The sequence below is a fragment of the Setaria viridis genome, chromosome 1 (genome assembly GCF_005286985.2).
Source record: "Setaria viridis chromosome 1, Setaria_viridis_v4.0, whole genome shotgun sequence".
Taxonomy (NCBI): domain Eukaryota; kingdom Viridiplantae; phylum Streptophyta; class Magnoliopsida; order Poales; family Poaceae; genus Setaria; species Setaria viridis.
In genome coordinates, this window is record NC_048263.2 from 5,636,351 (window position 1) to 5,649,913 (window position 13,563).

The 13,563-nt window shown below is 43.3% G+C and overlaps 2 protein-coding genes across 6 annotated transcripts; both read right to left on the reverse strand.

Annotated features, from left to right (window-relative positions):
* Nucleotides 1–272: 272 nt before the first annotated feature.
* LOC117850398 (uncharacterized) lies at nt 273–4,521 on the reverse strand. 5 transcript variants are annotated; one of them, XM_072291627.1, is made up of 12 exons: nt 4,322–4,519; nt 3,758–4,111; nt 3,262–3,334; nt 2,988–3,100; nt 2,797–2,881; nt 2,582–2,654; nt 2,343–2,398; nt 2,172–2,237; nt 931–964; nt 804–858; nt 670–712; nt 273–502 (listed from the first exon to the last, which is right to left on the reverse strand). In XM_072291627.1, exons 1-12 carry the CDS (start codon nt 4,447–4,449, stop codon nt 431–433), a joined length of 1,152 nt encoding a protein of 383 aa, XP_072147728.1. In that variant the 5' UTR covers nt 4,450–4,519; the 3' UTR covers nt 273–430. The 5 variants fall into 5 exon arrangements, with proteins under 5 accessions (XP_072147728.1, XP_072147734.1, XP_072147733.1 ...); XM_072291633.1 differs by having other exon boundaries at nt 3,758–4,102; nt 4,322–4,518; XM_072291635.1 differs by lacking the exons at nt 273–502; nt 670–712; nt 804–858; nt 931–964 and adding exons at nt 1,399–1,736; nt 1,829–1,894 and having other exon boundaries at nt 4,322–4,518.
* Nucleotides 4,522–5,276: 755 nt separating this feature from the next.
* On the reverse strand, nt 5,277–8,873 carry LOC140221740 (glycerophosphodiester phosphodiesterase GDPDL7-like). The gene is made up of 9 exons (XM_072291641.1): nt 8,639–8,873; nt 8,170–8,466; nt 7,875–7,984; nt 7,283–7,784; nt 7,082–7,126; nt 6,708–6,995; nt 6,475–6,614; nt 5,902–6,382; nt 5,277–5,714 (listed from the first exon to the last, which is right to left on the reverse strand). The coding sequence occupies exons 1-9, from the start codon at nt 8,763–8,765 to the stop codon at nt 5,410–5,412; spliced, it is 2,295 nt and encodes a 764-aa protein (XP_072147742.1). The 5' UTR covers nt 8,766–8,873; the 3' UTR covers nt 5,277–5,409.
* Between the last annotated feature and the right edge of the window lie 4,690 nt (nt 8,874–13,563).

Below are 13,563 nucleotides of genomic sequence, written 5' to 3' on the forward strand. Positions count from 1 at the left end.
GGTAAAATATTTTCCAAACATGTAACGTCTGGGATTTACCACTTCCCACATTTTTTTTTGGCAAAAACTTTTCTTCTGTAACTGCTCTCTTACGAAAGAAAGAAAGAATGTGATACTTTTTTGTTTCTGATTGTAGATTCACAAATTTCAAGGAAATGACAATTACTAAATCTGCAAAATATAGTGCATGATCACACAGAATTTAAAAAAAAAACTTGAAAGATCAACAGCCTGGTAATGATCTCCTAAGCCAAGAATCACACAGGAAACAGTAACAGCAAACTTTTTGGGATTTCTAGCTTCCATATATATGTTACAGTCAACCGTTCAACCCAGTACATAGTACACTTGAAACAGAGCCCTAATTTTACATCATTCAGGTCCAAATTGCATTTGCTCAATTTCCGGCCAGCATATAAGATCTTTCAAGCTAGACTCCGTTGAGAGTAATCACAATTTTGCGAGGGCTGGCATGATCACGGTGTTCGCACAGCCATATACCCTGGAACAGTTGAGTAAACACTAAGTAAGATTTGGCAATCTCAATACAGGCAGTTTATTATACTATTTAGATGGCTCCTATGAGCCTTTTAGCCAATGCAAATTAGAATGGGGAACTAAGCTTGCATATCATATGATCAGCTGTGAAAGGATATGTGTTTCCTTTACCTGCCAAGTGCCCGTATTGAGACGTCCATCAGTTATAGGAATCCTGCATAGAGCAACATGCAACCTGTTAATTCTTACACAGTAGAAGAACAACACAACGTGAGGGATGAAACAATGAGTGAGGGTACACATACGTCAGGGCACAACCAAACATTGACGATTTAATATGTGCTGGCATGTCATCAGGTCCTGCAATTAGAACCTAACTATTACAGTTTCATCATAAGGAGGGCAAAATAACACAGTGAAGACTTAACTAACCTTCCATAGTGTGCTTCCAAGGAGCATTGTGGCCCTGATAAGTGATAACAATGAACATGTAATGAAGCAAGAATTCAATTGTGACCATTTAAATAAGAAGAGAAAAAATTGGCGGCCATGGAGCGGGGCGCGATGAGGGCGGGGGCGGGGGCGAGAGGACGGGACCGGACGGCACTGGTGGTTGCCTGATTGGGGGCACTCACGGCGGCGAAGAGGCAACAGGAGCGAGGAGGTGGGGCGATGTGGGCTTCTGGGCCCCCCGTGTCGCGGCGGAACAACTGTGACACGGATTGGCGGCCGTCAGATGGATGGGAGAACGAACGGACGCGTGACTTGCACTGCGGTGCCTCCGAATACTCCTTACGTTTCAAATTATAAGTCGTTTTGACTTTTTTTACGTTTATAGATTTTGTTATGCACTTAGATATACCATGTGTCTGGATGCATAATAATATTTATGAATCTGGAAAATCCAAAACGACTTATAATTTAGGACGAATGGAGTACTTAAGAAAGAACTAAAAGGGAAATGTTTACATTGATGGATCAACCCAGTTGATCGATTACAAAATTTACAAAGAAGATGCAGTGCAACCTATTGGTGTCTAAGTACCAAAAAAACGGGAATGTCCCGTCAGCTAGATGGCACAGGAGTAGTGAAAAAATGGCACGGAGCCGGGAGTTGCCGATCCGCCACGAAAAGGATCAGCACGCTCTCAGTCTCAGCTGCTGGAGTCGGGCCGGCGGAGGTAGAAGAAGAGAGCCGTGCACGCCGCGGCTGCGTAAGGGAACGCCGTGCAGATGCCCTGGTTGCATTGCAGAGCAAGCATGGCCTGATCAGGAAACAGGGGAGAGAGAGAAGTTCTGGAAAGGGCGGGGAAGACAGAGAGGTAGGTACCACGGCAGCTGCGACGCTTGCCAGAGCGATGACAGGCCTTTCACGGAGGACAAACCCAAGTGCTAACTGCATGAAAGCGCCAGTTGTTTTGTCACAGAACAAAAGTCAACAGGTTCTTGTTAATGTTAGTACTCCCTCCGTTCGGAATCGTACGTCGTTTTGGCATTCCTAGGTCTATAGTTTTTGCTGTGCACCTAGATATACACTATGTCTAGATATATACTAATCTAGATTTGGTAAAATGACCTACAATTTGGGAGTGAGGGAGTACTAGCTAAGCCCGACTTATAAGCTGCAAAGGAAGAACAAAAACAAGGTTGCCATGATCTGAAGGTCGGTTTACCTGAATAGGAAGAGTAAGCAGGCACCCGAAACAAACTCCGGCGAAGTAACAGTCTGCTGGTATACCCTGTTTATAATGGCCAAAGAATGTCATTGGCAAATCATTTGTGTGCAATATGTGCTCTAATATCTGTTAAGTCATAGAGTTTTTTTTTAAAAAAAGTTGACTGACCAATGCGCCAGCTAGAAATGCTGTGATATTCCGTACGCCAATTGAAAATCTCTCAACTGCAGCAAACATCATAGTCATCATCAGTTTAAGTGACAAGCAAATTTAACCATCTAGTTTGTCTTTAGAACTTCAGTGTATTGAGTGCATATGCAATGCCAATGCTCTACAGAGTTTCCCATTTTCTTTCACTCAGGACTACAAATGCTTTGCAAAACTGATGTGAAGGTTCAGATGTATACCAAAGCCAATTAGGTTCCCGTACTTTTGGACTGCTCGTGATATGCTTAGTGCTTTGTCCTTGCCAATTCCAATCTAAAAGGACAACTGCGATTAGATATCAGTAAGGTAGCAATACTTCATGTCATAGTTTTGCCACAAAAAAAATGATATTTATAATATAAAACTGAGGAACTAACAAGTGTATTATAAAGTGAGACAAATCCCTGCTTCGCACCTTGCTGCTTATGCCTTCAGATGCTTTAGTTTGTCTAAAAAGCTTCCCCAGAAAGAACGGGATCATATCGCTGAGACAAACACCCCTACGTGAATGAAAAAGTTAAAAAATTTAACGGGTAGCATTCACTACTCACTAACAAGAGGAACAACTGTCTACAGATCATGGACAGAGGATGCACGAGCACGAACCAGTAAATCCATAGCACTGTAGAAACTATATAAGGTGCATTCGCCGAGAACGAGTTAACGAGAGATTGCCAGGTTCCATCCAATGAAAGTGTACGTGATAAAGAAATTCCAGCCTACATCATGAAGGGAAAAATGCTTCTCAACACAAATAAATGGTTGATGAATGCTTATATATAAAATTGTGTTTGAAGTCTGACTACTTGTGGAAAATAAAGCTAGAAACTTAGTTGAGTTGAGAGTGGTCATATTGAAGGTACCAGTGCAAAGGACAGACCCAAACATTTAAAGCTTCTTCACTGATAAGTAGTCCAAATCCAGCAGCCATGAGCAAACAAAAGTAGACCCACCTGAAGAATTTCAGCAGGACAGTATATTAGAAAAATGGAGCAAAAAAGTTACAGGTAGGCTTCCATTACAGGTACCAAATAGATCACATATTTGCATTTATTTTTTGAAATCAGCCTATGTGGTCCGTGAACTTTCAACAATCCTCAGTTAGCATGATACCATGGATTGACTTGAGAATTTATTTTTTTCAGAGAAACATTCCCCTAGAGGCTGTGCACGTTGTTTAGCATTTGGTAGCAAATGCAATTGACATATTATTGGCTGATATAATTTGATGACCTGTGGTTAAAAGCTCTCCAAGGAGGAACATTTATTGACTTAATTTGGCAGTCCCATCAGTGACGTGTATCTAAAAGTTGTCAGGAAAAAAATAGAAGCATGAAAAGCAGAATGATAACATGCAGATAGCCAAATTCACATACCCTGGTGTGTACTCTGGAATTATGACTTTCTTTCCAAATGCAGAAAATGAATATCCAAGGGTTGCTGCTGCTGCATCAGACTGCGTGGAGGCATCAACTATTTGTGGCAGACTAAAAGATGGACCTGATGAAGGCTGCTTCCTGACTAGTGAAATTACAGTGACCGTGGCCGCAATACCGATAGCAATTGCCACTTTTGCAAGGAATGAAGCACCCGGGGTGGTAGATTCTACTGCTTCCACTGCACCAATAATCGCATTTACATCTTCCCCACCTGAAGAAGTTTCTGCCCCGGACACTGATGCCTTTGCAGTCCCGGAGACCAAGCAGGACAAGTTGCGCGAACTGTATATGCTTGCAAGAAACACAGAATATTTAATGTAACAATCGCATTGCAGCTAACAGTTTCACCTAAAGCCAGCCCTAAATCCATCGAGGCGGTTACTCAAATATCATAATTTGTTCAAATTTGCAAGAAATTTCATGAATCTACAGAACAGCTAGAGTTCAGACTCTGATCCGGCTAAAAGAAGCTCCAGAAAAAAAAAAGAAAAAAAAACTAACCTCCTAATGCGACCGCGTGCAGCGGCGGCGGACCGCCGGGCTCCGGCAGGGGATGCCGCGCGGTGGCGGCGGTATAGGCGAGGAGGCGGCGGCGGAGGGGAGCCGGAGTGCGTGGCGACCGACGCCATGGGAGGAAGGAGGAGGAGGTGGTGTGCGTATCGGCGCCAGTGTACGTTGTGTGGCGCCAAGCAGGGTGCTGCAGTGGATGCCGAGGATGATGGGCCAGCACCCCACCCCAGCACGAAACGGAATATTCCGTGTCCGTATTTGATTTACTCATTGGAGACAAATACAAAATGGAATTTACAATTAGGGAAATCTAAATTTGCTGTATTTTTACCTATCAAAACAGAAATTCAGTTTAACAAAATCGTGCCATGCCTCCTGTTGTGGTGCACCTGTGAATTACTGGTGGATCGGGTTGCTACTCCAACTGATGATGACCAAGAAGTGCAAGCATGGTGGACTGGCCAACTGAAGCCGTTGGCATAAAACAAAGGCGATCCAAGGTGGCGATTACGACCATCACAGCATGGAACATATGGAATGAGAGGAATAGAAGAATTTTCCAGAACCAGGAGCTTCGGCCAAACAAGTTCTGGAAAAAATCCAAGAGGACATTGCACTGAGACGTAGAGCATGTGGGCACCCTGAATTACGTGGTGTATCTTAATTTCCATTTTAGATGTTTAAGACTCGAGTTAATCTCTTTATCTGTAATATCGAACTTTATGTAACCTTGAACTTCTACCTTCTTAAATGAATGAGCCGTGCTCCTACCTTTAAAAAAATTACTGGTGGATCTTCTTTTCTCGCCTTGATTGTCCACTTTCAAATGTCAAGCGATGAACCAAGTAATAAAATTTTTTATAAAAAAAACACACAAATTTTATGTGCAGGTTGCGGCACACAAGCATGAACGGGCAGGGTTAAATTTCTCTGATCTGTATTTCTGTGCAGGTTGATGACAATTTGTATATCTATTTCAAGAACATTATGTTACAGACTTACAGTACATTTGAGGATGGGGCACACACGGAGAGAACAAAAGGAAATGCGCTAGTACAATGCCAGTCACCATGGAAGGATCAGTGCAGGAAGCACAGGGACAAGAGGGCAACAATGCCAGCTCCCAAGAGGCTGTTCTTCCCGGCGTTGTAGCTGGCCGCCGAGGAGGTGTTGTCAGCGGTCCCCGTCGGCGCCAGCGCGTCGGCGGCGATCACAGCTTTGACAGAAGGCAGCGGCGGGTCCACGACGTCCTTGGGTTCCAGCAACGGCGCCGGCCCTGCCGCCGGTGCTAGCGCCCCGGGGGCTGCCAGGTGGACCAGAGCACCGGGTTGCGCTGGCAGGATCGAGTAACTCAGGTTCAGGCTCATGTCACTGCATGGACTCCCTGCAGTTCATAGATAGTATATATGATTCAAAAGCCATTTTCTCTGAAATTTGTATGTTTGCAAACAGGTATTGAAACAGATTTAGTGTTCTAGATCTGGCAAAACTCTTTGGTATAGTTGTATCTGAAAATTATTCGTGGATGTTTTCAGTGGTTACAGCTGTCTTTGAGGGTGTCAGGTACTCACTGAAGTATGAAGCTGCAGTGGCAGGGTAGTCGGTGATGAGCCCGTCTGCCATCACCGCCGAGGAGTAGGTGACGATCTCGACGGTCGGGTCAGCGAAGTAGTCGAAGCCAAGGTTCATGAACTCGTTCTTGAGCACGCCGATGAACACGGTGAGGTTGGCGGCCTGCAGGCTGCCGACCGTGTCGGTGAACCGCGTCATAAAGTACCCGGTGATCTGCGCCACCGAGCTCCGGTGGATCCTCACCCCGTCGGCGAATTTCTTGATGTCGTCCAGCGACGGCTGGGAGGCGCCGCTAAACTCCATCTCGAGGTTGAGCACCCGCTTGAACGCCGGGAACTTCTTGAACGCCGAGAGCACCGACGAGTCATCGGACTGGATGAACACCTGTTGCTTGGTCTCCTTGTCGTAGCCGGCCTTGGTTAGCGCGCTGGACACCGACTCCACCACACCGAGACCTCTCTTGGCGAGATATGAGGCATGCTGCACGCGTGCATCCCGCACAAGAATGCTTGATCGGTTTTTTCTGAAAACAGAAGAATGAAAGAACGTCGAACGAACTGAATGTTGGTTACCTCCATTTCGATCAGTATGCCGGAGACGTTGCTGGCCTTGGCCATGTCTAGGAATTGGGGCAAGGTCAGGAACCTGCCGGCATTCTTCGATGCAGGATTTCTCTTCAGGCCTGCCTGAGCAAACGGAGAGAAAATATCGGCTGCTCAGAAGAAAAAGGGAACAAAGTCGTCAGTGCCTGACATTCTGGTATTGAAGAAAACCATGAACAAGCAAACAAATGTGCCTCACGTACGCTTCAATGTTTGGATCTCACTCCATGACAGTTCGAACGAGAAGATGCCAGACTTGTTCTGAATCTCATGGACAGTGGAGCTTTTGGACACGAAAGCGGTGGCCGCGGTCGTGTGGGGGGAGAGATCGGCAGAGTGCATGCAGAAGGCCACTCCGTCTTTTGACATCTGAACCGAGCAATCTATGATGTCGGCAGCATCTTTGATCGCCTCCTGGTAGGCAAGATCTGTGCTCCCAGCAAAGACACCGCTAGCCCCATTGTGGGTGATGATCAGCGGCCTGGTGTCCTCTACATTTGTATAGGGGGGGTAAGTACTAAGGATGATGATAATAAACTTACAAATGACGTCGTGATAGTAAACATCCATAGCTTACTTCCAGGAGGTGCTAGAGGATTGCCCTTAGAATGAGCCAAGCAAGCTGTAAAAAGCAAAACATTTAAGAGATTTTATTAACGAGCAAAAGAAGGTGAATTGCTATGATATTAGAGCATAATGTGCAGATCTCTATCATTTCCAAAGAAACATGAATTATTCAGGTTTTCTCCTTCCAATTCCAACATGGAATAGTTCTTACCAATAGCTCCTGATGCAGTGGGCGGGAAGTCCGTGAGCACACCGTCGACAGAGAAGTCTGAATTGTCTATGAACTGCAAGTACTCTGCACTGGGATCATAGCTGTAGTTGTAACTTGTAGCGATATCATTGGCAAATCCAGACGCATAGACTTCGAGCCCCAGGGCATGCGCATCTTTGACCAAACTTGTGGATGGTGACAGGTACTGATCTTTGTTCAGTGGCCAGATGTAGGTCTTGGGGACAAGAATCCCGACTGCAAAATCCTTGATGGATTTCAGGTCTTTCAGGAGCTCCCCATATGTCTTCTTGGTTGAAGGCTCAATGACATCTTCATTGAGGAACCGGAAGACGAGTTTCGTCTTGCTTTTCTTGAGTTTCCCACCCAGGCTTTTCAAGAAATCAATCTCTGTCGAGGAGATGTAAGTGAGGCTAAATTTTTTTGGTAGTCCTAATATATAATCTTCAGTACTTAGTTTGTGCTCCAGAAAGAATGAATTGTACTGCAAAATGGAACATGAAGTTATGTTAAATACGTTACATGGTAAAATTAGAAGAGAAAAGGCTCGTGAAATGACTGAAATCACATTTACCTGTACATTAAGCCATATTTGAGGGGGGCGGAGTTCAACAATATCATCAAGCGTGTACATTCCCATGGAGCCATCAAATGTGCTTGGGCGAGAAAAGATGTTCTGGATTACTAAGGAATGATCAAAGGACAGCATGTTAAGTCAGCAAAATTCCAACAGCAAAATGATACTTCAGAATCGTTAGTTCCATCTTATTTCCATCCTATTTTTTGGCAAAACTTCATCCATATGGATCAGGAATGTAGCATGCATGGAATGTTTAGTTAGAAAGTAGTGATGGTTCTTTTCTGCTTACACGTGACGTTCTGAATCAGCTGGTCCGCGGTAAAATCTAGAGAGAACCAGCCATGGACATCTTCTCCGTGCACCTTGTATGTCTTTTCCATCTTGGGGAAGACCTCTGAGACTGTCGTCGAGTTGTCAAGGGTCAACCCTGTTTTGCAGAAGCCCGTGCTGTCGCTTGAGAATTGCAGATCGCAGAAGAGAACAACGTCAGGCAAGCTGGTCGACAAGACAAACTGGTAGGCGTACTGGCTTGAGTCAGGGAACAAGCCAGAGAATCCTCCTCGAGCTATGACTTGAGGGGGACGACCTGTAGGATGATATCACAAACATTAGGAGCTTGATGACATGGCGCTGCAATTGAACATCAGAGCGCTTGAGTCTTGAAATTGCAGAGAAACCAAATGCTAGAGTGCTTGAAAATCTTGATAGGTGAAATAATAAAAATAACAAAAAAAAGAAAGAAATAGGAAATATGATACCGCTCAGAGTCTGCCATTTTGGCCCTGCTGGAGCATTTGAAGCAGCATTGGCTCCATGAAGCAGTAAGAAGATCAAAAACATGTGAGGATAGCTTGCTCCCATTTGTTCAGGAGGAGCACCCTGCATTACAGCACAATGTTGTGAGCTCCAGCAAAACACACGTAACTATGCTCTACAAGAATGCAATGTAAAGATTAAACAATAATCTGCTACTTTTTTTCCTAAAGAAAAGAGTCATCAGGCACTTCATGAATTCAGACAATAACCGGAGAAAAAAAGAACAGCCATGCATAAACTAAGGAAGCGAGCAGCAGCAGCAAAGAATTAAGTTAAAGATCAGAGAAAAAATATACTAACATTCAACGAACACGATTATTAGTTCAGGAGGGAGACAACCTTGCACCGCACATGAAATTTCAGACAAATCCAAGGTAAATTGAAATGTAAAGGTTTGATGATAGAAGCATACCTCACATGAAACTCCCAAGGAGAAAATTGAGAGAAGCTGTTCTCCGGCCCCACCGAGGCTAAGGTCTCCAGGGACCCTATATCAGCTTGTGGAGAGGAGAGAAAGGAGGAGGTTTCAGGTCAAACCTTCTAAAATTAGGTGGGAGAATGCTCACATTCTTTGCGTTGGTGAGTGGCATTGGCACGAAGTCACTATGACAAAACTAACCGGTCACGATTCACAACATGTTAAGGAAAAAACTGACCGGTCACAGTAAGGTATGCACGGTACATCACACGGTTCGCGCACAGGCAGCCCGGAGCACACATATAAATATGTTCTACCATGCGTGCGATCTCGTGCCTTTTGGTTTTGTTTCATTCTTTGCTTTTGCGGCTTGTAATGTTAGATTGATCTTGCAAGAATTGTGCAGGCTAAAGTAGTGTGGCAATTCACTGCTGAATACTCATTAGGATGTTTGAGGAAACTGATCAAACGCCGCCATGTCAGAGATGAAGCTGCATATTACTCCTAGACTATGCAGTTGATGCTGAGCAGGTTCATTCCAGGCACCCTATATCAGATTGTGGAGAGGAGAGAATGGAGGAGGTAAGGAAAACGTTCTAAAATTAGGTGGCTACTGAATGATGGCCACCTTTTAACAGGCTGCATATATCTGGCTGGCTGTTTTCATCGGGGGACAATTTTTAACGCCTGAAACAAAACTAGCCGCTGCGTTTGTTGTTGTAACTGATCGCCTATTGTTGTAACAGCGGCTTTCTTGACCTGCTTCTTGTTGAAGAAACAAAGCAGGCATTAAAAAAACAACACAGGTAAAATATTTTCCAAACATGTAACGTCTGGGATTTACCACTTCCCACATTTTTTTTGGCAAAAACTTTCTTCTGTAACTGCTCTCTTATGAAAGAAAGAAAGAATGTGATACTTTTTTCTTTCTGATTGTAGATTCACAAATTTCAAGGAAATGACAATTACTAAATCTGCAAAATATAGTGCATGATCACGCAGAATTTAAAAAAAAAACTTGAAAGATCAACAGCCTGGTAATGATCTCCTAAGCCAAGAATCACACAGGAAACAGTAACAGCAAACTTATTGGAATTTCTAGCTTCCATATATATGTTACAGTCAACCGTTCAACCCAGTACATGGTACACTTGAAACAGAGCCCTAATTTTACATCATTCAGGTCCAAATTGCATTTGCTCAATTTCCTGCCAGCATATAAGATCTTTCAAGCTAGACTCTGTTGAGAGTAATCACAATTTTGCGAGGGCTGGCATGATCACGGTGTTCGCACAGCCATGTACCCTGGAACAGTTGAGTAAACACTAAGTAAGATTTGGCAATCTCAATACAGGCAGTTTATTAGGTGGGAGAACGCTCACATTCCTTGCGTTAGTGAGTGGCATTGGCACGGAGTCACCATGACAAAATTAACTGGTCACGCTTCACAACATGTTAAGGAAAAAACTGACCGGTCACAGCAAGGTATGCACGGTACAGCACACGATTCGCGCACAGGCAGCCCGGAGCACATATTTATATATGTTCTACCATGCGTGTGATCTCGTGCCTTTTGGGTTTTGTTTCATTCTTTGCTTTTGCGGCTTGTAATGTCAAGGGGGTGTTCGGATACTAGGTGTTAAACTTTAGTAGTGTCACATCGGATGTTCGGATGCTAATTAGAAGGACTAAATATGAACTAATTATAAAACTAATTGTAGAACCTCTGGGCTAATTCGCGAGACGAATCTATTAAGTCTAATTAATACATCATTAGCAAATGGTTACTGTAGCACCACATTGTCAAATCATGGACTAATTAGGCTTAATAGATTCATCTCGCGAATTAGACTCCATCTGTGCAATTAGTTTTATAATTAGCACATGTTTAATACTCCTAATTAGTATCCAAACATCCAACGTGACAGGTGCTAAACTTTAGCGGGTGGTATCCAAACACCCGCTTAGATTGATCTTGATGATAGGAATCAGCATGGCAAGAATCGTGCAGGCTAAAGTAGTGTGGCAATTCGCTGCTGAATACTCATTAGGATGTTTGAGGAAACTGATATAGGTTTGCGGCTTCAAACGCCACCATGTCAGGGATGAAGCTGCATATTACTCCTAGACTATGCCGTTGATGCTTGGCAGGTTTATTAACATGATCCAGATGTCTCTAATCACAATTTTGGCATCTACTTCCGGTAAGAAAATCATAGCCGCATCGATATCCCTCTATCCGATGAGGTCCTGTGGGTGTTATTAGCTGCACAAACGAAGATTTTCAACTCATTTATCAGTTTACAAAATCAGCAATCAGTTTGAGATTAGTTAAATTGACATTGAAAAGAAGTCTACTGTATCAATTTATTTAGTGGTAGGAAGCTGAGGAGCAACTTGTTGGGTTCGCTCGCGGTGAAGAACATTTTTTTTACATGATCTTCAACAACATCATCACCTGGGATTGTCATTGTTGGTTGATGTAAAGACTTTTATGACAATGGATGTTACGATATTTGCACAAATAAAACGATAGATAACATTATAGAAATTTTGAATGCTACAAACTTTTACCAAACAACGACCTATAGCATTATAGGAATTTTTAATGTTACGAAATTGTACAACCGATGATCCATAATATTATAGAAATTTTGAGTGTTACTAAATTTGTACAAAAGAACAAGCCATAATATAAAATTTGAATGTTTTGAAATGTACTGATTTCAAAAACGTCATCCATAAGATCGAAACAATTAATTTGAGTGACACTTATTCACCAGAAATGGAAATCTATAAAAAGTAAAATTTAAAGGGTGTTTGGATACGAGGTGCTAAACTTTAGTAAGGTCACATTGAATGTTCGGATGCTAATTAGGAGGACTAAACATGAGCTAATTACAAAACTAATTGCACATATGGAGTCTAATTCGCGAGACGAATCTATTAAGGCTAATTAATCCATCATTAGCAAATGGTTACTGTAGCACCACATTATCAAATCATGGACTAATTAGGTTTAATAGATTCGTCTCGCAAATTAGACTCCATCTATGCAATTAGTTTTGTAATTAGACTATATTTAATACTTCTAATTAGTATCAAACATCCGACACCTTCTTAGTTTGATTCACGAGAGAATAGGAGCTACCGGGCTAACCGGCTAGGATGGTGGTGTGTGTATTTTCTTAGCTAGGTGCGGTCGTGAACACGCCATGAGGAGCTAGTCTAGCAAAAAAATGCTCCAATGTTGTGAACTGGCTTAGCTTAGGCTAAGGTGGCACCCACGTGAGTAGAAAAAATCTCTCTTCCCACCTTGTCACTTACTCTAGTTGAAATCATTTGTTTATTCATTGCACCGGGTGCCCAACCAAGCTACGGGTGCTTGGAGATTCTAGCTTAGCACCAAAGCTCCAACGTGTAGCACCTCCTCCTGTTTCTCTCTCCTTCTAGCACCTCCTTAGCAAGGACACTAGAGCTGCCCTACTGAATTTCTTACCCCATCTCTTATCAACCTATCTCTCTCCTACGTATCCTTTCACGAATCTCAATCTGCAAAGTAAGCTTGGCATGGCAGATATGCCTTTCCAAAGGAAGGCACATTCGGCGTTCGGCTCAATCAAGATGGCAGAGGCAAACTCGTCAGCCTCGAGCCCTCGACTTGAGCGGGTGGGCGAGCGTTCCCCGTGGCCGTGCCGGCCGGCATGCAACCCGAGGGGGAGTGGCACTGTGACATGAGCTCAACATGAGAGTGAGGCAGATGCTCACAGCACTTGAGCTGGTAAACAGTAGCACCGTGCGAGATTTCTGTGACCAAACCGACTGTTCACAATCTCTGCACGGTGCAGTACAGAAGATCACACAGCTCGTCACATAAATACAGTCCAGCGACGTTGTGCTTTCATTCTTCTTTTGCCTCGTAATCTCATATGACTTGATAATGACAGTCAAATCAAGCGCGCAAAGCACACACCGGAACCAACAATTACTAGTCAAAAGGCACTGCGGAAATTCTGCGTCTGGATATCAGCCACTGTGAATGTTGGAGGAAACTGATCTCTGATCCCAAACAAGAGCAAACATGAGCTTCACAAGTGTCAAACACATATGTTTTCCTTTTTTGTTTTCAAATTTATGGTTTTTATATCTTTTACTCTTTTTGGTTGTCAAACACCTACGTTGCGAATATTTTGGTTAACTCGTTTTGTTTTCAAATTTATGTCTTTTGTTCTTCATAACTACTCTTTTTTCCAAATTAGATGTTCTACGAAGACTCTCTATGCTCCCTATGTATTCAGGTAGCTACTTGTAACGTAGACTGCTGGTTCTTCCTTGATTTATTCAGGCAGGTCATCTTTCTCTTTTTCAATCTGCTCATTCGATTGCTGTGACCACCCTACATTTCACATCCGGATTAGGCGAGGCAAATGACAGCAAAGACAGGTAATA

Bases quoted from the DNA above. Each gene is read 5' to 3' on its own strand.
- LOC117850398 (XM_072291627.1), bottom strand. From the start codon at position 4,449: ATGGCGTCGGTCGCCACGCACTCCGGCTCCCCTCCGCCGCCGCCTCCT. The intron at 3,101-3,261 runs GTCTGTCCTTTG...TTCATGATGTAG, and splicing joins AAGAAGCTTTAAATGTTTGG to GCTGGAATTTCTTTATCACG. The intron at 2,882-2,987 runs GTTCGTGCTCGT...TCATTCACGTAG, and splicing joins ACAGTGCTATGGATTTACTG to GGGTGTTTGTCTCAGCGATA.
- LOC140221740 (XM_072291641.1), bottom strand. From the start codon at position 8,765: ATGCAGGGTGCTCCTCCTGAACAAATGGGAGCAAGCTATCCTCACATG. The intron at 6,996-7,081 runs GTAAGCTATGGA...ATACAAATGTAG, and splicing joins TCCTCTAGCACCTCCTGGAA to AGGACACCAGGCCGCTGATC. The intron at 6,615-6,707 runs GTACGTGAGGCA...TCTTCTGAGCAG, and splicing joins TGAGATCCAAACATTGAAGC to CCGATATTTTCTCTCCGTTT.